This window comes from Leopardus geoffroyi, chromosome B2 (assembly GCF_018350155.1).
Source record: "Leopardus geoffroyi isolate Oge1 chromosome B2, O.geoffroyi_Oge1_pat1.0, whole genome shotgun sequence".
Lineage (NCBI taxonomy): Eukaryota > Metazoa > Chordata > Mammalia > Carnivora > Felidae > Leopardus > Leopardus geoffroyi.
This window is the reverse complement of record NC_059332.1, coordinates 5395727-5420896: the sequence shown is the minus strand read 5'-3', so window position 1 is coordinate 5420896 and position 25170 is coordinate 5395727. Positions and strand designations below refer to the sequence as shown.

The following is a 25170-nucleotide window of genomic DNA, read 5'->3' as shown; positions in this document are numbered from 1 at the left end:
GGTTTGTTTCCAGCTGGATTCAAGCAGATCCTGGTGTCATGAAGGTGCACGCACCCTTCAGCACCCCCAATCCTCTCCCCGGTGGTGAAGCTCCCCAGTCAGGACCAGGGGTGGTCAATTTCCCTTCAGTCACCAGATGGTTTCTTTTTTCAATGTTTACTTATTTTTGAGAGAGGGAGAGAGGATCCCAAGAGGGCTCTTTGTGGACAGCATAGAGACCAGAGAGACCCATGCAGGGCTGGAACGCACGAACCCTGAGTTCATGACCTGAGCCAAAGTCAAAAGCTTAACCCACTAAGCCACTCAGGCACCCCTGCCAGGTAGTTTCTAATCCAGCTTTGGAGACAGGGACCATGGGAACGAACCCCAAGTGAAAAACATTACGCACCTGGGGCGTTGCCTGTTGGCTGTTATTAAACCACCTCTCCTACAAGGGCCTCTGGGTGGCTGCACTTCGGTTCAGGTCATGATCTCACAGTCCACAAGTTCAAGCCCCATGGAGGGCTCTGTGCTAACAGCTCAGAGCCTGGGGCCTGCTTCGGATTCTGTGTCTCCCTCTCTCTCTCTGCCCCTCCCCCACTCATGCTCTGTCTTCCTCTCAGAAATAAACATAAAAAAATATTTTTTAACCACTTCTGCTACAGAGCACAATCAGGATGCAGCCAGGATGAGCCCCATGTAGGAGCTGGACATGAACCAGAGGACCTCAGCTCCAAAACTCAACAATGGGCTGCCTGAGTTGCCACTAATATCCACCGATCAGGACGAGGCCCTTCCAACCAATCAAGATGAGGCATTTTTCTTTCCCTTTCTCTCCTTAGTATACTGGGCCCAGGGGGAACCTGGGTTTTGTCTGTTTAAGCAGTGTCCCCACTCTGTTCCAGGAGACTACATTAAGTATCCTCTGTCAGGGCTGTGTCTCTTTTCGGCTCCAGCCGTAGCCTCCCTAAAGCCTTCTTGTGCCTTTGTTTTTGGGGGGTCTCATCTCATCGCTGTCATTGTAGGGCCAAAAACGCACTTCCGGTAACGTTTTTGAAGGATTTCCCTGGTGTACCATCTCAGAAACTAGGAGACGCCCAGCATTTAATAACTGCCGTATGTCCCACAAGTACTGTGTGAGATACTTCATCTCAAAAACCAGCGGTCACGGGACTAGAGAGTGCCTGAATTCTGGCTCTCCACAGTGAGCGTGGCACTTACCCTCTCTATGCCCACAGTCTTCTCATCTGTAAAATAGAAGCAAGGATATTACCTATTCCATAGGTTATAGCCAGGATAAGACAAGACACTCCATGTAGAACATTTAGTACAGCTAATTATGAATGCTACGCTTCTTGGGTTTTGAAAAAAACCTTCATATTCTAAACCACCCTTTTTGTGTATGATCATAAGTACAATAAATTACAGGATCATAATGTTGAGAGGTTAACACGTTTAGCCTGTAATATAGATAAAAGACTATATATCTATCTTTTTAAAAACAGCATAACCTCAGAGTGAAGTGTAAAGCTGCCAAGAAGGAGCTAGTCCTGTTTGAGGAGCATGTATGTGTCTGTGGGGTCAGCCGGCCAGGCTGCAGGGTCACCCGCAGACTGGGGGGCTTAACAGAAATGTATCATGTCTGAGTTCTGGAGGCTAGAAGTCCTAGATCAAGGTGTCAGCGGGGTGGTTTCTTCTGAAACCTCTCTTGTGGCTTGTAGATGGCTGTTTTCTCTCTCTGTCTTCACGTCGTCTTCCTTCTGTGCAGGCCTGTGTCCTAATCTCCTCTTCGTGTAAGGATACCAATCTTTGAATTAGGACCCACCCTAAGAACCACACTTTGACTACCTCGTTAAAGACCTAGCATCAAGTGCAGTCACGTTCTGGGACAATAAGGCCTTAGGACTTCAATACATGAATTTTGAGGGGTACACAATGCAGCTCATAATTCATTATTTGTAATGAATTATTTGCCGATTCTAACCAGTCACCACCCCCTTTATTTTACATGCTTTTGTCCTAAAGAGCATCTAGCCCTTACACCGATTTGCTTCCTTTCTGGGAAAGTGGATAGGCCTGCAGGTCTGAAGTTGAGTTTAAAACTAGTGGCAAATGAAAAACACAAATCATCGAGTGTTTCAAAAAGCCTTTAAGTGGGGCGCCTGGGTGGCGCAGTCGGTTAAGCGTCCGACTTCAGCCAGGTCACGATCTCGCGGTCCGTGAGTTCGAGCCCCGCGTCGGGCTCTGGGCTGATGGCTCAGAACCTGGAGCCTGTTTCCGATTCTGTGTCTCCTTCTCTCTCTGCCCCTCCCCCGTTCATGCTCTGTCTCTCTCTGTCCCAAAAATAAATAAACATTGGAAAAAAAAAAAAAAAAAAAGCCTTTAAATGATAGTTGAGTTGCATGAGGTACCAGAGAAGGATGTGGCAGGAGTCAGGACTACAGCGATCTTCAGCTGATTCCCACTGGTTTGTTTCTGTGTATCTGTTGGCATGATGGTTCACAGCCCTCTCTGGAGCTCTCTGGATGGGATCTGAAACCAGCTGTAGGGGGGAAGGCAAGGAGACATGGAAGAAAGAGGCAGGCCATTTCAGTTTGGTAGGTGGCAGTTGTAAAAAACAAAGGAGCTTTCATGTCAGGTTTGTCTCGTCGGGAGCAAGATGAATGGATCCCTGCATCTGCCTGCCATATCTTAAAAGTTCATAAAGAGGCCCCAAAAGGGTTCAGTCACATATACCATGCAGGTGTTCTCAACACCACATCACCATCTCAAGGCTGTGTCCTTAGAGCAGCCTCTGGGGGCAGGAAAAGCAGGAGGACCCCACATCCCCAGGACGGGGGAGGGGGAGAGGAACCTCTAATACCCGAGTCCAGCTCGCAGGTCAATCGTGTCTTTTCAATGACCTTCTCCAACGTGGCAATATACATCATATGTATCATTGATTTCCTTTATTCTCGTACCCTCTAGTTTCTGGAAACAGAAGGATGAATCACTACATTATCTTACAGAATACCAGAACCCCTGGGAGAATGGATCAGTTATGACACAGAAGGTGTAGAACAAAGAGCCTGGCTTTTTATTTTTTTTTTTCCAGTTTATTTATTTTGAGAGAGACAGAGAAAGCAAGCAGGGGAGGGGCAGAGAGAGAGGGAAAGAAAGAATCCCAAGCGGGCTCCACACTGTCAGCATGGAGCCCAAATGTGGGGCTGGAACTCCTGGAACCGTGAGATCATGACCTGAGCCGAAACCAAGAGTCAGATGCTTAACCGACTGAGCCACCCAAGTGCCTCAAGAGCTTGGCTTTTTATTTATTTATTTATTTATTTATTTATTTATTTATTTTTATTTATAAGAGCTTGGCTTTTTAAATGATTTCTGCTTTGTGGCAAGAAGCTGCTAGGCGGATTTCACTTGCCTGCGGGACGTCTGGAAGGAGATATAATACTGGAAATTTTCTCTGAGTAATTTCACCTATGGCACAATTTGCTCTGTCACCCAAGGAGTTTGTTGTAATACTCTGGTTCTTGGAACAGAAAAGCTGTTTAAACAAAGCAGTTTCTCCTCCGTGGTGATTTAACAATCTAGCAATGAGGAGGGAAAAAAAAACTAGGCACAAAACTAGGCTACCTAAGCTCAAAATTCTTTCCACATTTCAGGCAAGTATACATCCCCTTCACTTACAATTAAATCCCTTGAGTCACTCTCAACAGAAGCAAGACTTTGATTCCAAGTTAATAAAATTGTTACTCATTGTCTTCAGCTGGGGTCTGTGAACTGGCAAAAACTTTAGGAATGGTTTGACTCTGTCTCTCGGCTCTAAATTATTTATATGCATAATCATTAAGTAAGTGGTATAAATATCTTATTTACATAAGGCAGAAGTGGTGTTTACAGATACAAAACCAAAGCTTAATTAGCAGTCAGTGTCTCCCCCCACCAAGAATTCAAGGTGCTGGGGGAGGGGCTTACTACTGCCTCTCCAAGTTATCATCAGGTTTCCTTAATGTGGAAATTAGAAGGATGCATATCTGAGGTTGCTGATTTCTTTGGTGGTGGTGGTGAACTGTGAGTTTCCTTTCACGATTCAGATTTGGAGCAAAGCAGTGAAACTGCATTTTAAGGCCTGTTCTCCAATATCTCAGGGACTTCTTTCATATTTTCCCACAATGGACAGACTTTTTCCACTGACCTTAATTCTATATGACTTCAGAACAAAAGTTTCTTTTTTTTTTTTTATTTCTTCCTTTCTTTCCTTCCTTCTTTCTTTCTTTCTTTCTTCCTTCCATTCTTTCACAAAGTTAAAAATCACTACCTTTAGGGGCGCCTGGGTGGCTCAGTCGGTTAAGCGTCCGACTTCGGCTCAGGCCCCACATCGGGCTGTGTGCTGACAGCTTGGAGCCTGGAGCCTGCTTCAGGTTCTCTGTCCCTCTCTCCCTCTCTGCCCCTCCCCTGCTCACGCTCTGTCTCTCTCACAAAAAAAAAACTTTAGGGGCGCCTGGGTGGCGCAGTCGGTTCAGCGTCCGACTTCAGCCAGGTCACGATCTCGCGGTCCGTGAGTTCGAGCCCCGCGTCGGGCTCTGGGCTGATGGCTCAGAGCCTGGAGCCTGTTTCCGATTCTGTGTCTCCCTCTCTCTCTGCCCCTCCCCCGTTCGTGCTCTGTCTCTCTCTGTCCCAAAAATAAATAAACGTTGAAAAAAAAAAAAATTAAAAAAAAAAAAAAAAAAAAAACTTTAAAAAGTAAAGTGTTTAGGGGCACCTGGGTGGCTCAGTCGGTGGAGCATCCGACTTTGGCTCAGGTCATGATCTCACGGTCTGTGGGTTCAAGCCCTGTGTCGGGCTGTGTGCTGACAGTTCAGAGCCTGGAGCCTGCTTGGGATTCTGTGTCTCCCTCTCTCTCTGCCCCTCCCCTGCTCATGCTCTGTCTCTCTGTCAAAAATAAATAAACATTAAAAAAATTTAATAAAAATAAAAAAAAATCACTACCCTTTAACACCAGCAAGATGACTTAGATGACTAAGTCTCTGGCTCTATCATCATTAAAAGGCTACTTCTGGCAAAATCTTAGATGCCCAGTTTGGACTATCAGTTGTTTAGTAAGCACTTTGGAAGGGTTTCCTTAGTTCACTGACAATTAGTGAGGTAAAATAGTACTACCACTTAGTACCTGGGAGGGTTTTGTTTTGTTTTAAGGCATGATGTCTTAAGCCCTGGTGGACTGTAACAAACAGAAGACTTTGATGAAAGAGAACTACCCCCTGCTGTGAAAAGCCAGGAGCAAAGTTAACCATTACAAAATACCAATTTTGCAAGAAATTATGTCACTGATGCAGAAGTTACTGGTTAACTGCAGTCCAGTCTCTGAATTAATGGAAGGAGCTGCCTTAGTGAACTATAATGTTCTGATGTCATTTAAAGTTTGGAAGTTCCAATTTTGAAGATTGGTATCGGTCAACAAGACATGACTAGCATAGCAAGTAGTATTATGGAAGCCAGACACCCTAGTACTTTCTCCTCACATATATTGATTTCTAACTTAATTATAAACTAACTCCAGAAGTTTCAATGATTGTGCAACAGAACATTTTTCAGCCCATCAGATTTATGGCCTATTTGATCATTTCCCAGTGACATTTTCAGATAGTGCAGAAAAACCATAAGGGGTGTAGATTTGAAAAGAACTTCTTAAAACATCTACATGAACAAATGAGAAGGCTGTAGGTCCATTTAAGTTCACATGCAGTAAAACCTTACCTATTTAAAACCCAGCACACCCTGAACTCTGCCTGATTTTTCCCATGATTAACTCAGTTTTCATCTGAAAGAGACAAATGAAAAAAAAATTAGTATCACGAATTTACTCGAGGCAGAAGGAGGAAGAGAGGAAAGAAAAAACAAATCACCACATTACATTTATTGCAAGATGCATACCTTTCTTCATCGTCTCTGAAGTCAGGATGTGCCTTACAGTCAAGGTAGTCTTATACCTGTCCTTGACCAAGTAGTGGTGTGTTGTGTGAGCAAGAAGGAATCAGGCCAAACGGTTTACGTTGCCACCACCCAAGCTGAGAGATGTGCATGGTTAATACTTCATATGTGAGGCTTAGTTCACTTTTTTATTCTTTTAATATTTATTTATTTTTGAGAGAGACAGAATAAATAAAATTTATTTTTGAGAGAGACAGAGCACAAGCAGAGGAGGGGCAGAGAAAGGGAGACACAGAATCCGAAGCAGGCTCCAGGCTCCAAGCTGTCAGCACAGAGCCTGACACGGGGCTCAAACCCACGAACCTCAAGATCATGACCTGAGCCTAAGTCAGACACCTAACCACTGAGCCACCCAGGCACTCCAATCATGGTATAATCTTTAAAAAATTCATTTAAGGGGCGAGCCTGGAGCCTGCTTCAGAGTCTGTGTCTCCCTTTCTCTCTCTGCCCCTCCCCGGCTTGTGCTCTCTCCCTCTCTTTCCTTCCCTCTCTTTCTCTCTCTCTCTTTCCCTCTCAAAAATAAATAATAAACATTTTTAAAAATTAAGATTAAACTATGATTTAACATTGGAACAACAAGTCTTAGGAGTGTCTTAACCAATATTTTGCTTACATTTTCCCATTTATGTACAAGACTGTTATACAATAGAAACCCATGTCTAAATAAAATCTGAAAAAGAGCTTTCAGTAAGTAAAACCTTTAAAAAAAATCTATGAGAAAGTATTGTGTCCTCATTTATTTGAAATTATCTTCCTCATTTGTTTGAAATTATTTTCCTTCTTAGGGTTCCATTAAACACTGGGGCGTCTTGTCATCACAGGTGTCTTAACTGGAAGAAGGAATGTCATCCCGTGGGGTCAGTCCTCACAGATCTCTCTGACAGCCTTGCCCCAAGACCTCATCCTACCTGACAAGCCCCTGCCCCTCCTGCAGCCACCACTTCTCCACCCCCCAAATCAGAGAGCCCCTGAGAGCACGGGAAGCAAAGCCGGCAGCCGCTTTCTCGGGATCCTGCCATCATCGGCCAACCATGATTGTAAGATGTTATGGCAATCAGAAGTCGGTTTACCTGGTATAAAACCCAGTGCCAGCGCATCACTCAGTAAGCAATTGCATTTAGCGTCATGACCCAGGTCACCAAAGCTTCACTGACTGTCGCAGAAAAGAAGAACACAGTCAGACACATTCCCAGTAAGAAGGGTTGAAACAAAAAGTGTCATCTAGCTAACTACCCATAACTAAATCTGAGCCTCATTCCCTGCACCCCCTCCTCAGCTTAAATGATGCCGTCCTGTATGGTAATTTGGATCATAGGAGACATTTCCTTAGGCATTTAGGACTATATTAAAAATGTGTGGTTGCATCTCTATCGGTTTCAAAATGTCACTTCTATGTCTGGTAAACTGCAGAAGGGGTGGCCCCAGACATTTCCCACATTCCCGGAAGAGTGAAATTCCATTCTTCCCAGATTATCCTAGATGGTTCAGACCTTAACATGGGCTTCCCGTTGTGCTGGGAGAGGAAGGAGGAGACAGTGATCTATCCTATGACAAGTTGGGTGTTTAGAAGACAGGAATGGTAAGATTAATAAAACTTAATACATTTTTGAAAAATGTATACATTTTACGTAAATTCATGTAAATTTAACAAATAGAACACACGTCACACAGGGTTTTGCTCTACTGAATTCTCTCTCTCCCAATCTGAACTACTTTAAAGTAAATTTTCATCAGATTCACCGTATCGTGTTCTTGGCTGTCCTCCACAGCCAGTTCAAGCGTATGATAGTTTGAAGGGCATGGACGTGTATTTTTTTAAAGCCTAGAAGTGTAAAACTTATTAGGCCTACTATCTTCACAAGCGAAAACTTAAAACTTTTGATAGATGCTAAATATTTATAAAAAGGAAAAAACTAATAATGAAACACACACACACACTGCCTCAGATTCGACACCTCCTCATCGTACCTGCAGATGTCCTATAGAGGTGGATACTACACCGATTAGCAGGGGTCTGCGCATATGTGCCCTCCTCAAAGTACAAGAGGTTGGTTCGAACACCTTCAGTCTGAGAAATTCTTTAAAACGGTTGCGTGGGACAGCAATCTTTTGTGTAAATTCTACCTTGGCCTGCTGCTTTCCAAAATTACAACTGCGAAATAGATGCAGTGGCAGGTGGGCACAAGCTTAGATCATAAGAACGGAGAGGTGTTTGGATTCCCGACGTGGATGGTGGTGATGGTTACATTTAGGTGCCGACTTGACGGGCACACAGAGTGCCCAGGCTGAACAGTATTTCTGGGTGTCTGTGAGGGTGTCGGCAGATGAAATTAGCACTTGAAGCAACAGACTCCGTAAATTGTTGTTGCCAGTGTGGTGGGCGTCATTGAATGGGTGGTGGGCTTGACTAGAAAAACCAAAGCAAACCAGCAGAGGAATTCACCACTTATTTGTCTTCGGCCTCCCTGCTTGACCTGGGATGTCTGCTCTCATCTTCCGCTCCCAGACTGGCCCTTCCACCATTGGGTCCCCCGCCCTCGGGCCTCAGACTCAGGCTGAATCACACCACAGGCTTTCCTGGGTCCGCAGTTTGCAGACAGCAGATTGGCAGACGTTGGAACTTCTCAGACATTATCAAGTGGGCCAGTTCTTCCTGACAAATCTCCTTTCCTCCTGTTGGTTCAGCTCCTCTGGGAAATCCTGACTAATACACTAACTGTGCCTCTGATTCCTAGGTTAGGAATTCCCTGTATCACTTAACTCTGAAAGCATGTATTAAAATAGTCAATAAATGAACAAGCAAGCACAGGAATAGTGCTCCCTCCTGTGGCCAAAGTTCTGAAAACTTTTCAAATGTGGGAAAGCTATCTCTTGGAACCCCCAAGTGGATCACAGACCCAGACCCCAGAGATCCCAATTTGCCACTGCAGGTCCTGGGTATAGACAGGATCATGATTTTATTTTTTTAATTTTTAAAACATTTTGGTAATGTTTATTTATTTTTGAGAGAGACAGACACAGAGCACGAGCGGGAGAGGAGCAGAGAGAGGGGGAGACACAGAATCCCAAGCAGGCTCCAGGCTCTGAGCTGTCAGCACAGAGCCGACACTGGGCAAACCGTGAGATGAGATCATGCCCTGAGCCAAAGTCAGACACCCAACCAACTGAGCCACCTAGGCGTCCCAACAGGATCATGATTTTAAAAGCTGGACTCGTGGTTTGTGGTAACGGATGCAAATAAATCAGGACACATGTTTAAGTCATAAAGAATAAAATTTAATTCAATGCTACAGTCCGGTAATGTTAGATTTGCACTTTTGAATGTCTACTATGTGTGAAGAAAATGTCTGTCAAAATTTAAAGAGGTCTAACTTGCAAAAGGAGAAACGGTCTTGGGGTTGGTGGATTCTTCTAATTCTTATAAAATACAGGGGTTCCCAGTCAGAAGTGATTTTGCTGCCCAGGAAAAAGTGATCACGCCTGGAGACATCTTTGGCTTCACATCTCAGGGCCCGTGTGCTGCTAGGACCTAGTGGGTCAGGGCTACTTCTAAATGTCCTACAATGCCCAGGACAGCGCTCCCTGCCAATAATGAATCACCTGATCCAAAATGTCCGTAGAGCTGAGGTTGAAAAACCTTGATACAAGAATGCTCTGTAATCCTTTCCATTCCTATGCAATATATAAACCTTCAGCTTGTACGCAGTACTTATTCAGTGCAAAACCAAGTACGTTTTGCTAAATTTCCAGCAATAAAGCCAGTAACTCAGAAAGGAAGATTCTTATGAATCATGAATCACGTCTGACTACATTCTCTTGGATTATGTATTTTTTCTTGGAACATGATATGCTAACAATTTTCAGCCATTGTTTTTCAAAATAGAAAATGTATTTGGGTGTTTTGGTTGATACCCTCCATGAGATATAAATTTAGATATTCTTGTCCCTCAGAGAAATACTAGAAAGGTGAAATTGTTTAAATTAAGTCTACATGGGGCTGAAATGTTTTCATTAGAAAAACATGCCTGCTAGCAACAGGTGCATCGAGAGCAGGAGAAAGGAGAGAGAAAGATTGACTTTAACATAGTCACCCCTCTGGCAACCATGGAAAAGCATTTCTTTTAGGACCAGGATCCCCAGCCTGGGATGCACAAATCCTGAGGCTCTATGACAATAAGGAGAGTCTGAAAGCTACTGTCAACATTTTAGAAATGACTTAATAATAATTGACCATTTATTTACTCGAAAACATATTAGACTCACTAAAAAGCAAAACAACACGTGCAGACACTTACTACGTACAAGTTTATTTCATCTGATGTAATAGTGTAGGAATTGCCAGATCTCTCTGGGAAGGAGGGAAGTAACCCAAAGCATCCTTTGTGATTAAACAAGAAGTTGGAGACTACTGCCTTGAAGAAACCTGGCAGTTAGATGAGGCTGTCTGGGAAACTAAAGCAGTAACACAATGTTGCACGGACCTTGTCCTCCGGTTTACTGCTTGTGGTGCTTAGTGCATGCTTGGTATATAACAGAAAACGCAATACGTAGTCGGGGTTGAGGCAGAACTTTCAAAAGAGTGAACTCCACTTCAGAATGATGGCAGTGGCAGTAAGAAAGCCCCAGGGAAAACAGTGGAGGGACAGTGCGCCAGACTTCCAAACCCATCAGAGAGAGCCTTCCTCCCACCCCACCCCCCACCCCCGCCCCCCAAGGATCTACATTCATTTTTACTAAGGAGAAGCCTGGGTTGTTTTCTTAGGGAACTTAATGAAGACTCAAACTATGGTAACTTCTAGTCCCCTTCACGTTCACTACCTTCCCACTGTAGTCAAATACAGCAAGCTCTCAGAGTGACTCCACTATTTTATTGGGGGCTCCTACCACTTGGGCTAGTCCATGCTGGACCACAGGGCCCATCCCCTTAATCTCTTGGGGCCCTCCTGCTCCAGGTTCCGGTATTGGTTGGTGTCCCCTGGAGAATGTGGTCTGGACCCTTCCTCCTTTCACATCCTCCCCGGGCAACCTCCTACATGCCCACAGCTTCGCTTATTTCTACTTGCCCAAGCCCCACATTTCTCCGTCTAGCCCACCGCGTTATCTCCTACTCCAGACCAACGTTATCTAGATATGTGCCCGGCAATCTCCAACTCAACAGGTCCAAATAGAATTCCCACTCTTTCCGCTGAACTCTTCTTCCTCCGGGTTTCCCTTACTCAGTACATCGCACTAGCCACCACCATCTTGCTTCTCTCAGAATCACGGGTTCATCGTTACTTTCTGCTATTGAATGTATGGTGTCCCCAAATGCATATCTTAAAGCCCAAACCCCCAGGACTTCAGGACATAACATATTTGGAGAGAGGGCCTTTAAAGAGGTAATAAAAATGAGATTATTAGGGTGGGCCCTGATCCAATCGAACAGGTGTCCTCACAAGAAGAGGAGATTAGGACACACAGAAACACCAGGGACGTATACGTGCAGAAAAAGGCACAGGGAAGGGCACCGTCTACAAGCCAAGCAGACAACCTACCAACACCTTGATCCTGGGCTTCTAGGGTCCAGAACCGTGAGAAAGAAATGTCTGTTGTTTAAGTCTCCAGTCTGTGGCATTTTGTTACGGCAGCCCCAGCAGGCTTATATGCCTTCTCCCTCTTACCAATCACCTGGTCCTACCCGCTCCACTTCTGTAGATCTCTCCAGTCTTTTCTCTCCATGACCGTTCTCCCTGCCCTCACCCAGCGCCCCCTCAAGTCTTGTCTGGACGCCTACAGAAGCCTCCCAATGGTCTTCCGGCTCCTCCTCTTCCCCTGCCCCAGACAGTCCCGTCTCCAAAGACGTCTCCAGGGTGGTCATCTAAGAATGAAAATGGAACCCTTCCCCCTAGCTTAAAGCCCTTTGATACTTTCCCTATTTCTCACAGAATGAAATCCAAACTCCTTAACTTGTATAAATCCCAGGACAATCTAGTTCCCACCTGCCCCTCTGGCCTCACCTAGACCCACTCGAGGGCCTCATCCACCATGCGTCGTCAGACACCTCTGGCAATTCTTCCAATGACCAAAAAAACCCCACTTGTTTTCCCACGCATTTTTCCCCTTTTTAGAAATGTTTCTCAGTCCCTCCTTGTTGCTAATGTTTATGCATCCCAGTCTCAACCAAACTGTCATTTCCTGAGAAAGGGTTTCCCTGACCTCGCATGTTGGTTCTCCGCACCCAAGTGCCCTGAGACCCTGCACTGGTCACTGATAGTTCTTCTCACAAGGGAAATTAAACAGTCGTCTGCATTATCATGTTTCTCAGGTGAGCTCCCCAAGACTAAAATCAATCTCTTTATTTTGTATTCCCTGGACCAAGTACAGTGCCTGGACCATATTTGTTGTGAAGGGATAAGAGTAACTAGAACATACATCTGAGGCTCCGAAGGAATTTACTTCTTACTAAAGGCCCACAATTCTTTGGCAGGAGGCTTTGATTTGAATTCTGAAGCCAAATATTAAAGAGCCACAAAAGTTCGAACTTAACAGTAAATTAAGCTGAAGGGAAACATAAAACTATAATGTGTTGTTTGCTTTTGATCTGTAGCGTGTATTTCCCCTCAGTAAAATTATTTTGTACTGGAAATGACTGGAGGAGCTTGGCTGGAATAACAGGTTTGAGGACACCAGTAAAGACTTAAAGGAGGTATTACGGGGAGAGAAGAGGGGCAGGGACTGAGAGAGGGCAGTGAAATAATCATCGGGTGGTAGTGAGGGCACAGCTGGGGCCCCGAATTTTATGGGCCCCCATCAACTAGGATTTAAGCTACAGGAAAGCAGGGTATGCATTTTCTGGGGCTGCCGTAACAAAGTACCAGAAAACGGGCGGCTTAAAACAACAGAACATTATTCTTTCACGGTTCTGGGGGCTAGAAGACCAAACTCATGGTATCAGCAAGACCTCGCTCCCACTGAAGGCTCTAGGGGAGAATCCATCCATGCTTCTTTTGGTTTCTGGTGGCTTCTGGTGCTCCTTGGCTTACAGCTGAATCACTCCAATCTCTACTCCCACCTTTACATGGTGGTCTGCTAGGTCTGAGTGTTCAAGCCTCCCTCTCCTTTCTCTGATAAAGACTACTAGTCACTGAATTGAGGGCACACCGTAAATCCACGATGATCTCAACTTGAGATGCTTAACTAGTTGAACCTGCAAAGACTCCTACTTCCAAATAGGGTCACATTCTGAGGTTCCGAGAGAACATAAATTTGGGGGGGGGGGGGGCAGCATTCTACTCACTACAGACAGGTACTTTGTTTCCTTCAAGCATTTACCCCAGAACCTAAAATAATACTTGGCACATTGTCATGCTCAGCAAGTACTTGTGAAATGAATAACTTCATTAATGAATAAAAGAAGTGCAAAGGATCCAGGGTGCTGAGGAATACAGGTGTTTCCGCTGAAGTGCCAAGATAGGGTACCAGCACCAAGGTCAGTTACCAACTTCTGAAGGGAATTTATAGAGAAGCCACTACACAGGTGGACCTCTCACGCAGGTGGAAGATGTCAAAGGATCAGAAGACTGAAGACTGAGGCCAGACATGGTGTGGAAGATTTAGAAGCACTTCCAGAGAAAGGGGTAAGGAGAGTGCTGGCCACTCACTCCAAGTTTATTGAGAGGGACGTCTTAACATCACTCTGAGAGCTTGAAGATGTCACAGGCTTGTACCTTAGCAAAGGATAGCAGCTCTATGCTGGGGAAGTAATTGTGCTCCCCTCTAATGGTGCATGAATCCTGGGGTGAACACGTGACAATGGGAAATCAGTCTGGGTTGCTTTTTAAAGGATCCTTCCCAAAAGAGCAGCAGGTCGGGAAGAGAGGAGCCTGGTCATTTGAGGCAAGAAGAGGCAGAATTTGTAAGCGATCAGGAGGGTCACTGTCCGCATCAAAGGACTGGCAACCAGACGGGCCTGGAGGGAAGAGGGGAAGGTCTTCCAGAGAACCCGTGGACATGCCCTCAATGGGGTCAGCTTCAATATCTGCCCTGCCTATAGAGAGCACGATGCTGCCTTTCAGTCAAAGATTCATTCATTCTAACTTGGCTTCACTGCCCTGGCAGAGTCAGAAATGGCAGCCATGGAGTAAGAAAAGGAGTGGGAAGGGGTTGGGGGGAGCTGTCCAAAATCTCTATCCACACCACAAATTCTTGTTTGCCTCCAGGCCCAACAAGGAGAGAGGTACCAAGTCCTTTCTTTGAATGAAGATTGCAGCTGTGATTAGTATAAGGGGTCTGATACTGCAAATTACTGAATTGAAATTGGTATATGGAGTGGACGTTTTCAATTACTGAATTGATAACAGAGTGAACATAGGGACGAGGGACCAGAAGAGTCATGGGACCTACCCAAGTTTTCAAGAGGCTGGAGAAGGACTAGCCCCACTCAGCAGGATTGGAGGGACAAAAATAAAGTAGTTTCTAGGATTACACCCCTGAATGCTACATGTTCCAAGTACTAAGTCATAGAGGTTTCAGATGATCAGTTACATAATCCAGGCTAGGTAGAGAAGGGAGAACAGCCAGCAAGGGTCTGATGGGAAAATATAATTGTGGGTATAAAGCCTCCAGAAGGCTAGTGTCAGAGAGTGTGTTACTGGTATGGCTTCCCTGACATGAAACATTTCTAGGTAAGAATACAATCCAGAGGTGGGGATGAGGTAACCGACATGCTTTGGAGCTCAAGAGGTGAGAAAAGAGATTAAAGAAACTTAAGGCAGGGTGCTTGGGTGGCTCAGTCAGTCAAGCGTCCAACTCTGAATTTCGGCTCAGGTCATGATCTCACGGTTCTCAAGTTTGAGCCCTGTGCTGACAGCGTGGAGCTTGCTTGGGCTTGTCTCTCTCTCCCTCTCCCTCTCTCTACCCCTCCCCTGCTTGCTCTCTCTCTCAAAGTAAATGAACTTAAAAAAATTTTTAAGGCTAAATTGTTATATAGGTGCAGAAGTCTTCTGGGACCTTGTCACGGCTTGGGCTGAATAGGAAGATGACTATTCAGACCCCAATCCCTACCCCTACAGAAACTGCTCCTGTCAAGATCACCAGGAAACTCCAGTGTCACTTCCAACATAAGCAATTCCCATTTCTCATCTTACCTGTCAGTAGCATCTGACGTAATTGAGCACTTCCTCTTTCTTGAAACACTTTCTTCACTTTGCTTCAAGGATTCCACCCTCTGATTTTACTCCTCCTTCCTGGCCACCCCTTCTCATATTCTTCTGCTGGAGCCACCTCTTTTTTCGACGATTAAATGCTGGAGGATCTAGGGCTCAATCATAGAAACTTTTCTCTTTGCTGTCTCGCTTCCTAAGAGATCATACCCAGTCTCATGGCTTTAAATACCTCTACACAGCTCCCAATCTATATGTTAGTACCAACATCTCCCCCAAACTCCAGACTGCCTACTTGATATCAATGCTTAGATATTTGATTTAGCATGTCCAGAATCAAACACAATGCCATAACCTGATCTCCAACTTTCTCCGCTCTCAAATTCCCTCTCACTAGATGCCATCATGATTGCCCAGTTGTTTAGGCCAAAAAAAAAAAAAAAAAAAAAAAAAGTAGTCAACTTCTATGCCTCTTTGCTTACATCCCATCTGCAAATCTTGTCAACTTGGTCTTCAATATATAGGACCAAGCTCGCCCTGTCTCCCCATCTCCATCTTGGCACAAACCATCATTGCCATCTCTCTGCCTCCACACTTGACTCTCTGTAATCTCTTCCCCACACAGAATCATCCATTTAAACATACCTCAGATCTTTACCTCGCTGCTCATTGAAGTCCCCCTATGGCGCCTACCCTTCTCAGGTTAAATTCCAAACCCTCGACATGAATTCCAAGGTGATGTGTCTGGCCATTTCCCAGAGCTTTTCTAAGGCTCTGCAAGGCCATCTTAAACAGAGCTGTCTCATTGAGCTGGGGGGTCAAGTTTTTTTTTAAAAGAATTATCACATATTGTCTCAAAGACAGGTCTCTGAAGGCGTGTTTTAGGAAGAACTGTTTCATCACTGAAGCGCTTAGTAAAATGAAAAATCTGTGAGGTACGTTCTTTCCAGATTTTAAGGCTTGATGTTATCCTTTGCTCTCAGTGCTGAAGTCAAACACCCCCTCTTCTGTGAAGTCTTCTGTCTGCTGGCTTCCTGATTCAGCTTCATTCCCAATACCCTACAGAAAAAACAAAAAGTTCTCCATTGTTGTGTTTATACACAGTGATTGGGAATCTGTGAAGCTCGTGTCTGTCTTGTGTTACTACTCTGGAAGCCACAAGTCTACTAACTCACGCTTTAAAAATATGCATATATATATACTGGGTGCCAGGGTGACTCGGTTCATTGAGCTTCTGATTCTTGCTACCGGCTCAGGTCCTGATCCCTCAGTGATGAGTTCAAGCCACTAGTGGGGCTCCTGGCTGGGCATGGGGCCTGCTTGGAATTCTCTCTCTCTCTCTCTCTCTCTCTCTCTCTCTTTCTCTCTGCTCCTCCCCTGCTTGTACACATGCATGCTCCCTCAAAATAAACATTAAAAAAAATAAAAATATACACATATACTGTATTTAATCACTTCTAAAACCCACTTTTTAAATAAAGACTGAAATTAGGAGGCGCCTGGGTGGCTCAGCTGGTTAAGCCTTGGACTTGATTTCAGCTCAGGTCATGATCTCATCGTTCATGGAATGGAGCCATGTGGGGCTCTGCACTGACAGTGTGGAGCCTGCTTGGGATTCATTCATATTCCCTCTCTCTCTCTCTCTCTCTCTCTCTCCCTCTGACCCTCTCCCACTGGCTAGCCTGTGCATGTGCACAGGCTCTCTCTCTCAAAATGAATTAAAAAAAAAAAGACTGAAATTGGGATGAGTCTTAAAATGATAGAAAGCATAATTTCTCAGCACTTTTTCTTTCTTGCTGGTACATAAAATAATGCTACCTTGGAATTGATACTATCTTACAGTTGATTAAATACTGAGTGTAAATCTTGTGAGTTTATGTGCTTCCATCTTCACCAGCACAAGTTTAGTCCATCATTCCTTATGGCAGTTGTTTCTGCTACAATACATTTACATATAAATTGAGTTAGGAACGCGGTATAAGTTCCTCACTTCCAAACTGCGTATCTGATCCTCAGTACGAAGACGCTCCAGAAACGGCAAAGCATTATAGTGTATTTCTTCACATCCAACCATCACCAATCACTAGCAATGACCCACCCTTTACGCTCCAGCCTGACCTCTGCAAGGTCGCAGGGGTTAAGCGCCGGCTCCGCAGCTGGGGTGGCGCAGGTAAGCGCGCCCCGCCCACCTACCCACCACCACCCCTCCCACGACTTGCCTCGTACGGGACGCGAACTCTGATTGGCCAAGGGACTCAAGGAGCTTGCCCAAAGTCACCTTCCGAGCATGCGCAGGAGAGGAGGTGAAGGCGCGGCGCCACCCGCGCATGCGCCGTACGCAGCCGTCGCTCTTTAAAGCGCGGGGCCGTGTCTTGCCGGCCGACCCGCCACCGTCCGGCATGAGGGGTTGGGGTATTGCTGTCACCTCCTGCTCGCTCAAGCACCATGGAACGCCTGCGGAGCCTGAGCCGGCTCCTGCCCCGGCGCACGCTGTGCGCTCTGGCCCAGGGCCTGACGCCTGGGGCGCGCCCAGTTGCCGCCTGCGGCCGCGCGGCCCACATCCTCGGGCGGAGCCGGGCCGCGCCGCTGTGCGGGCCCCGCCGGCCCCCAGTGGCAGGTACGGCCCTCTCCGCGGCCCTGGACGCCGATCTTGCGTCGACCTCAGGGCCCTGACCCGACCGTCCGACCCTGCGCAGGCCTCAGCCCCGAGTCCGCCCTTGGGGCTCCCGCCCGGAAGGTCCGCCCAGCGCCGAGGTCCCCACGCCCCTCGCTGCAACCCTCCCTCTGCAGTGCTCCAGGGGGAAGAATGTTCTTAACGAGAATTTCTCCCTAATTCCTTATATGGTAGCTCTGAAGCCGAGATTGGGTTCGTCCGCCTGAAATAATTGTCTGTTACTTTCTCTTCCCAGTCTTCTTTCCCTTCCTGATGGACACTGGTAACCCTTTTCCCATTGCTCAAGTGAGGAATGGGGACGCACCTATAAATAAGGCTGAAAACTTGGGAGACTTCGTAGTAAGAGTTGCTCCCGAGGAAGCTCTTACTTAGTTTTCCAGGGCAGTGTGACAGCCACAGGGGTCCGAGCAGTGGCGAGGAGGAGGAATCGGAGCTGTTAATGTTTTCACCATGTGATACAGCATAATGATCACATTTCCCCAAGTGTGAGAATGTGGGTGAGAATACTCAGAAACGAGCGACGTTACAATGTATGGCTCCTCAAAAGTATTGCGCTGCCCTCTCGTTAAGTTTTCTCAGTTTTATTCTCAAAAGCTGTCTGAAGTACAACTCGCCATCACCACGTCCTTCCCCACGCTCAACAGGGAGTCTATTCGGGTACATCGCATTTCCCCTCCTTTAATAATGCTCGGGATCCCAGTTTCAGCCCATCTGATGTTTTAGGACAAACGTTGAGATTCACAATCCCCAATTTGGAAACACTTTATCTAACTTGTGGTTGATTAGCAAATGCCGATTTACTATCGCTCTTTTACTTTTATTCACCTGACTCTTATAATTTGTATTTTGTAAAGGGGAAACAACAAGCCCCAGATGCTAACAATTACATGAGTCACTAAGTGTATGTAATGGGAAAGAATAAGATCGGAAAGGAGACTGTCTCCGCATTCTGTGGAGTCAGTGTGATTACTTTGGAAGTGTAAAATAATTGGTAATTTTTTTTACACCTTCTTCCCATTCCTTTTTAGTATTTTGAATACAGCATCCTTTGTGTCATTAAATCGACATGGTTATTCTTCAGAACTCACTGCAACTCAGTCTAATTACATGTTTTAAATAGATTTATTTTCGAATAAGGATTTGTTTTCATTCCAATTCATTGGGTTATCTTATGAGTATGGGATCTGCATTCCAGTTCAATGGGCTATCACATAAGTATTTACTGTGTAAAGTATATGTGTGGAAAAGTTAATACATGGAAGTAAAATCTGTAGGTTTCATGACTTAGAGATCCAATAATCCTGATCCTAGAATGCTGAAACGGGTTTTACTTGCAATGTGTTTTCTAAAATATGTCTACCAATATAATTTTCATGAGAAGCCTTTTTAAATTCTGCAAAAAAAGATGGACATTTTCTTTTAATCTCAGAACAGTGTTATACGTTTGTGCATTCAACTCTGAGATAGCAGTAATCATTAGAAAAAAGGTGGTTGGAATCCGTAAATTATTCTAGTACCTCATCTAAGCCATTACTTTTAAAAATCATTCCCTGCCAGATCTAATATAATCACCTACAAGTGTTAAAAGGGACATTCCTCTAGGAATTCCTCATTCCTCTAGGAAAAATGTTTCCCAAAAATAGTCTGAAGACTTCCGCATACTATAAGAGCTCTCTATCTTAGCCATACGTTGAAACCTGTTGTATGACCACAGAGAATTCCTTGATTTATTCTTCAGGTGAAATGCACCGGTTTAGAACTTCTGATGTCTCTCAAGCCACTTTAGCCAGCGTAGCCCCGGTGTTTACTGTGGTGAGTATGGATGGTACGTTTGATAACTTACAGAAAGTACTTCCCGTACTTATTAAGTTAACTGGGGTGGACTGGTCAGCCAAGATAATACTTATTTTTTGTTTCATAGTGAATCATTATACTTGTAAGTCATGTCGTCTTTGTGTTTTGTTTGGTGACCTGAGTGCCAGCTAGATTTGCTTAAGAGCAGCCTTGAAACTTTGGTGTTGAATGTGGAGGTCTTCTTTTGAGACTAGAACTGGTCGTTCAAATCACAGCTCCTCACTGCCTCCTCAAGATTTCCCCGTGAATATGTTTAGAAGTCCTTGAAGGCTGTTGGCCATACAGAGGCTTGAACCCGTGCTATGCAATATAATATATGCGGAAGCATGTTGAAGTGAAAAAGTGTAGTGTTTAAGAGTGTATGCTTTTTTTAAAAATTTTTTTTAACGTTTATTTATTTTTGAGACAGAGACAGAGCATGAATGGGGAGGGGCAGAGAGAGAGAGGGAGACACAGAATCTGAAGCAGCTCCAGGCTCCGAGCTGTCAGCACACAGCCCGACGCGGGGCTCGAACTCACGGACCGCGAGATCATGACCCGAGCGAGCTGAAGCCGGACGTTTAACCGACTGAGCCACCCAGGCGCCCCAAGAGTGTATGCTTTAAAGGTTCATGATCTCTGCGATGATCTGAAATGATTCAGGGGGGGAAATGAGTAAAATAATAAGAATAATGTGTATCACAGACACGTATCTAAGAAAGAGAAATAGGCCATTGGGGCAGAATCGTAGCAAAAGAGGACTCTAGGTGAAAGTTGCACAGGGTTTGGTTGTAAGATATTGCAGCTTTTTTTGTAGGGCTTTAACTTTTTCAAAACAGTTGAATTTAAAAAAAATAATGTGCCTGTTCTGAACGAGCATTCCTAAATTCAGAACTCAGCTCTACCTCTGTTAACTGAGCAGACTTGGACAAGGTGTGATAACATTTTTGTGCCTTAGTTTTCTCATTGGTATACACTGGGGGTAATAGTACCTAGTGAAGTTCAAATTAACTCTCAACTGTGTGTGAAACCCTTTAGATTCAGGAATAATACAAAGATGTCCACTCTTACCATTACTGTGTAATACAGCACCGGAAGTCCTAGCCTCAGTAATGACAACAAAAAGAAATAAAAGGCATCCAAATCAGCAAGGAAGAAGTCAAGCTTTCACTATTTGCAGACAACATAGTACTCTAGGTGGGAAACTTGAAAGACTCTACCAAAAAATTGCTAGAACTAATTAACACATAAATTTACTAAGTCACAGGATATAAAATCAAGGTGCAGAAGTCTGTTGCATCTCTATACACCAATAAGGAAGAGGCATAAAACCGTTAAAATAGTGCCTCACATGGTAAGCGCTTGATATATATTAGCCATTATCATCATTATTATTCAGGCTTATGAACATAAGAACTTTTCTTTATAAACTGTACGAAGCAGGGGTGCCTGGGTGGCTCAGTCAGTTAAGTGTCCGACTTCAGCTCAGGTCATGATCTCATGGTCTGTGAGTTTGAGCCCCGTGTCGGACTCCGTGCTGACAGCTCAGAGCCTGGAGCTGGCTTCAGATTCTGTGTCTCCCTCCCTCTCTGCCCCTCCCCCCATTCACAATCTCTCTCTCCCTCCCTCCCTCTCTCTCTCTCTCTCTCTCTCTCTCTCTCTCAAGAATAAACATTAAAAAAAATTTTTAAGAATAAATTCAGAAATTAAATACTGAAAGAAGGTTCTTTGCAGGTGAAATCATTGTGTACCAGAAACACTTAAGAAAATCAGGTGAGGGGCGCCTGGGTGGCGCAGTCGGTTAAGCGTCCGACTTCAGCCAGGTCACGATCTCGCGGTCCGTGAGTTCGAGCCCCGCGTCGGGCTCTGGGCTGATGGCTCAGAGCCTGGAGCCTATTTCCGATTCTGTGTCTCCCTGTCTCTCTGCCCCTCCCCCGTTCATGCTCTGTCTCTCTGTGTCCCAAAAATAAATAAACATTGAAAAAAAAAAAAAGAAAAAAAAAGAAAATCAGGTGATACTATTTGAAAGGAGAGCTCACTAATCAGCTCATTTTCTAGGTGATGTTACTTTATAAGATAAACATTTTTTAAAATCATAGTTTGTATGATCTTTATCAAAATAGTAAAGAAAAAATGGTGAATATTGACCTGCAAAAGTATTCATATATCGTTAAGTTGGAAGAGGAGGCACGGCTGCAAAGAAGTGTGTGTAACATGAATGTATTGAAGAGGAAAAAGGCTGGGAGAACGTTTAGTAAAATATTGGCATGGCTTTCTCTAAAATTTGTCATTTGGGGTGATTAGTTTTATTTCACTTTATTTTCAAACTTTCTTCAGCTGGCATGTGTATTTGTGAAATTAAGGAAACCTAGTCTGTATTACACAAAATAGTTCCTTTTGATGTAAATTTGCCCTTTGATGGCTTATGGTACTCATATTTATGTTGATCTTACCTTGCTCATGAGAAACCAGCTAAAATATATACTGTGGGATGTTGTTCTTTTGCTGTTAACACAGCATGCATATGTTTCCATGGTAATAACCCAGCATTTGTTGCTTCAACTATATCTTAGGGTCTTTCTGGAAATGCATATTTAACAGTAATTAGTGCAGCCTAGTACATAGTGATTCATTAAATGTTATTTGACACATTCAAACTTGACAAGTATTCAGTACTTGTGGACAAGTGTTGTAGAAAAATGTTCCCTCTGCTTTCTGGGAAATAGGTAGATTTTCTGCATTGGGTCCTCTCTTCAAACTATCAGAAGAGGCCTTTTCAGTAAATCGTTATTGATCCCCCTACACTCACCAGAGAGACTTGATAGCCTCCAGTAGACCCTGATTCACAAGATGAGCCACAGTTGGTCTCCATCTACTCAGAAGGATAAAGGATAGGAAACACAGAAGGGCAGCGTCAGATGTGTCCTCTTCAAAAGAAGCCCTTGCAGCCATCCAGCAGCTTCTCTGGATCCCATGTGACAGCTCAGGTACAAGGAGTTGATGTTCTTAAAGGTGGGTATGAGTTACACCTTGGCTCAGAATCCCCACACCTTGTAGTGCCGGTGTCTCCTATAACCAGCTCCAGGGCCCATCCAGGGCTTCCGAGAGGAACGCGGCCAGTTACAAGAGCAACCATGCTCCAGGAAAAGCAGAGCCATGGCTTCCCACGAGGTTTCTAATTTGTCCACAGTCTTCCTGGTCCTGTGCCGTCTACCAGGTATCAGGCATTTTTACCAGAAGCAATGTTGCCTATGACACATTGATACTCCTTTATCAGATTTCCAGTGGAACCAAGACAGAAAGTTAATCCAAGGTCACATTTATCCTAGCAAATGAAAGAGATTCTTTTAAACCTTAACTCATAACTGAATTTAACCTAAAGAAGCTGTTATGGTTTATCTGTGCATTTTTTTTTTTTTTGTATTTGGGAGATATAATACCATATGGTATAATACTATAAATAGTCTACTCATTTGGGAGAAAATAATATTTTGTTTTTATTATCTTTCTTCAGACAAAATTTGACAAAGAGGGAAACGTTACTTCTTTTGGTGAGTATGTTTAATTTTCTTGTAAATTACTTTTCTTTTTTAATCAGTGAGTGAATGAATCTGATGGAAATTAAACAATTGTAGTTTTTTGAGTAGGATTTTCTTTGCGTATGTGGGCATATTGAAAGAGATCTGTCTTCAGCATTTGTCCATCTGTCCTAATTGGAACTGGCAGTACCTGGACAATTCTCCCAGAACTGGTTTTTGTTTTTTTGTCAGGAGCCACTTCCTCTCTAACCGGATGTTAAAGGGATATTTTGAGAGCAGAGGCTGGTATGCAGCTGAAGTGCACTTAATTTCTCTTTAGTCTCCCTTTCACTGCCCTAGTCCACATACACATCTTCTGTCCCACATGTAAGACAGACTTACAGAATAGTATTGACATTGCAGTGGCAGTGGGTGACAGAAGACGGGAAGGACAGGGCACTAGACGGACTCTGCTGCTGATGGACAGTTACTTTTTAAAATGAAACTAAGCAGAGCTTTACTGTCTGACCTCAGATGCAGGCCGCAGATCTCTCATGTGCTTCCAACCCCATGATCCTGTCCCTGCCATTGCTGAGATCCTGGTGGGATATTTTGGGTGTGTTTTGCTCATTATGTCCTTCAAATGACTGTTGTACTTCGAGCTCTGTCACAGGTGTGATTTGACACTACAAGTACAGATGCTACTGTAACCATATCATTTCTTGAGTTTCTTCATCCATCATGCTTTCTCTTAGGTAATAAGTTTAGTTTTCAGGTAGGAGAATCTAGTGAAGAACTGACTTTATTTTCTCATGTTCTGTTAGTCCAAGAACCAAGAATGTTGAATTATCTCTTCACAGATTTAAAATACTGAAGATAGAAAACAGGAAATGTAGTTCTTTACAATATGTATTAAAAAACAAAAAACAAAAAACAAAAAAAAAGATGGTCCATCTCTAGAGCTTGAAATCGATACCATAAGTCCTAATCATGTATGGCTGTGGTTATTTTGGTCCCCGGGGGCTTCTATGTACAAAGACATTTTATGAAGTATGGATAAGACCAAAAAAGAATTATTAGAGTTTGACCAAATTTACTTAAATTTGTTTTGAGGCTAAAATGGCCATTAAAAAGACTAATTTTGGCTTGTTTCTGGTAGTAGAAAGTGATCTTGGTGGTGGGAGGGGTGCTCTGATACAAAACTAAACTCCTCACTTTATTGGTTTGGCCCAATCTTTTTGTTAAAAATCTTTCTTTTATAGAAAAGAAGAAAACTGACTTATATCAAGAATTAGGTCTTCAAGCCAGAGATTTGAGGTTTCAGCATGTGATGAGCATCACAACAAGAAACAATAGAATTATCATGAGAATGGAGGTAAAGGGTTTTTATGTCATCGTCCTTTCCTGCTTCCTAGCTGTCTTGATCAGTATCTAGGTGAAAAGTACCTTTGTACTGACAATGGATGTGTGAGACCTAGGGTACTTGATAACATAACGTGTCATTATGAGCATAACTCTTCCGTGGGTTCTGTACATATGTTCAGCAGGCATGACTCTTGCTCTATTTTGTGTTGGAAGAGTTCTGACTGCAGTCTCTGTTCTTGCTGTTGGAATTTGGTTTCTAGTTTCTGAAATGGTAGGGGAAAGAATCTTGATTATAATAGACATTTTCAGTTGTATACAGTTATGTGTCATCATAGCATAACTTTAGCCACCAAGAACATATATTCTGGTTCTTCAAATAGCCCAGGAATATCCCTTAAAATTTATAATCTTAACTTAAATTTTTATTTTAACAGAAAGCTTTCTAAAACAAGGTCTTCCCCTGTCTACTCAGAGTACACTAAATACAATGTAATTTTCCTTAGTGATTCAGAATAAATTTGAACCTATGTAATTTGGATGGGCTAATGTCTAGAGTTCAGAAATAGATGAGACATGGTTCTCAATGGTATTGGCCCTCCAGTAGACATGAGACTTGCTTTCTTTAAAAAGTCTTTGATGGCAGATTTCTGTCATTTTAACTAGAATTTTTAAACTA

General features: G+C 43.9%; 1 protein-coding gene and 1 long non-coding RNA gene across 3 annotated transcripts in view; one reads left to right on the top strand and one right to left on the bottom strand.

Moving 5' to 3' along the window:
• Positions 1-974: 974 nt before the first annotated feature.
• On the bottom strand, positions 975-17262 carry LOC123607951. Its single transcript, XR_006717001.1, has 6 exons — positions 16959-17262; positions 15090-16163; positions 7035-7117; positions 5731-5794; positions 2391-2521; positions 975-1226 (listed from the first exon to the last, which is right to left on the bottom strand). It is a non-coding gene; the product is annotated as an uncharacterized LOC123607951 (long non-coding RNA).
• Positions 17263-17433: 171 nt separating this feature from the next.
• Positions 17434-25170, top strand: part of MRS2 (magnesium transporter MRS2) — a 34628-nt gene continuing 26891 nt past the window's right edge. Inside the window, exons 1-4 of one of the 2 annotated variants that reach the window (XM_045497229.1) lie at positions 17434-17721; positions 19517-19590; positions 23126-23162; positions 24392-24504. In XM_045497229.1, coding sequence (XP_045353185.1) covers positions 17550-17721; positions 19517-19590; positions 23126-23162; positions 24392-24504 — 396 coding nt within the window. In that variant the 5' untranslated portion in view covers positions 17434-17549. The remainder of the gene's footprint in view (positions 17722-19516; positions 19591-23125; positions 23163-24391; positions 24505-25170) is intronic. The other variant, XM_045497230.1, reaches the window with a different exon arrangement.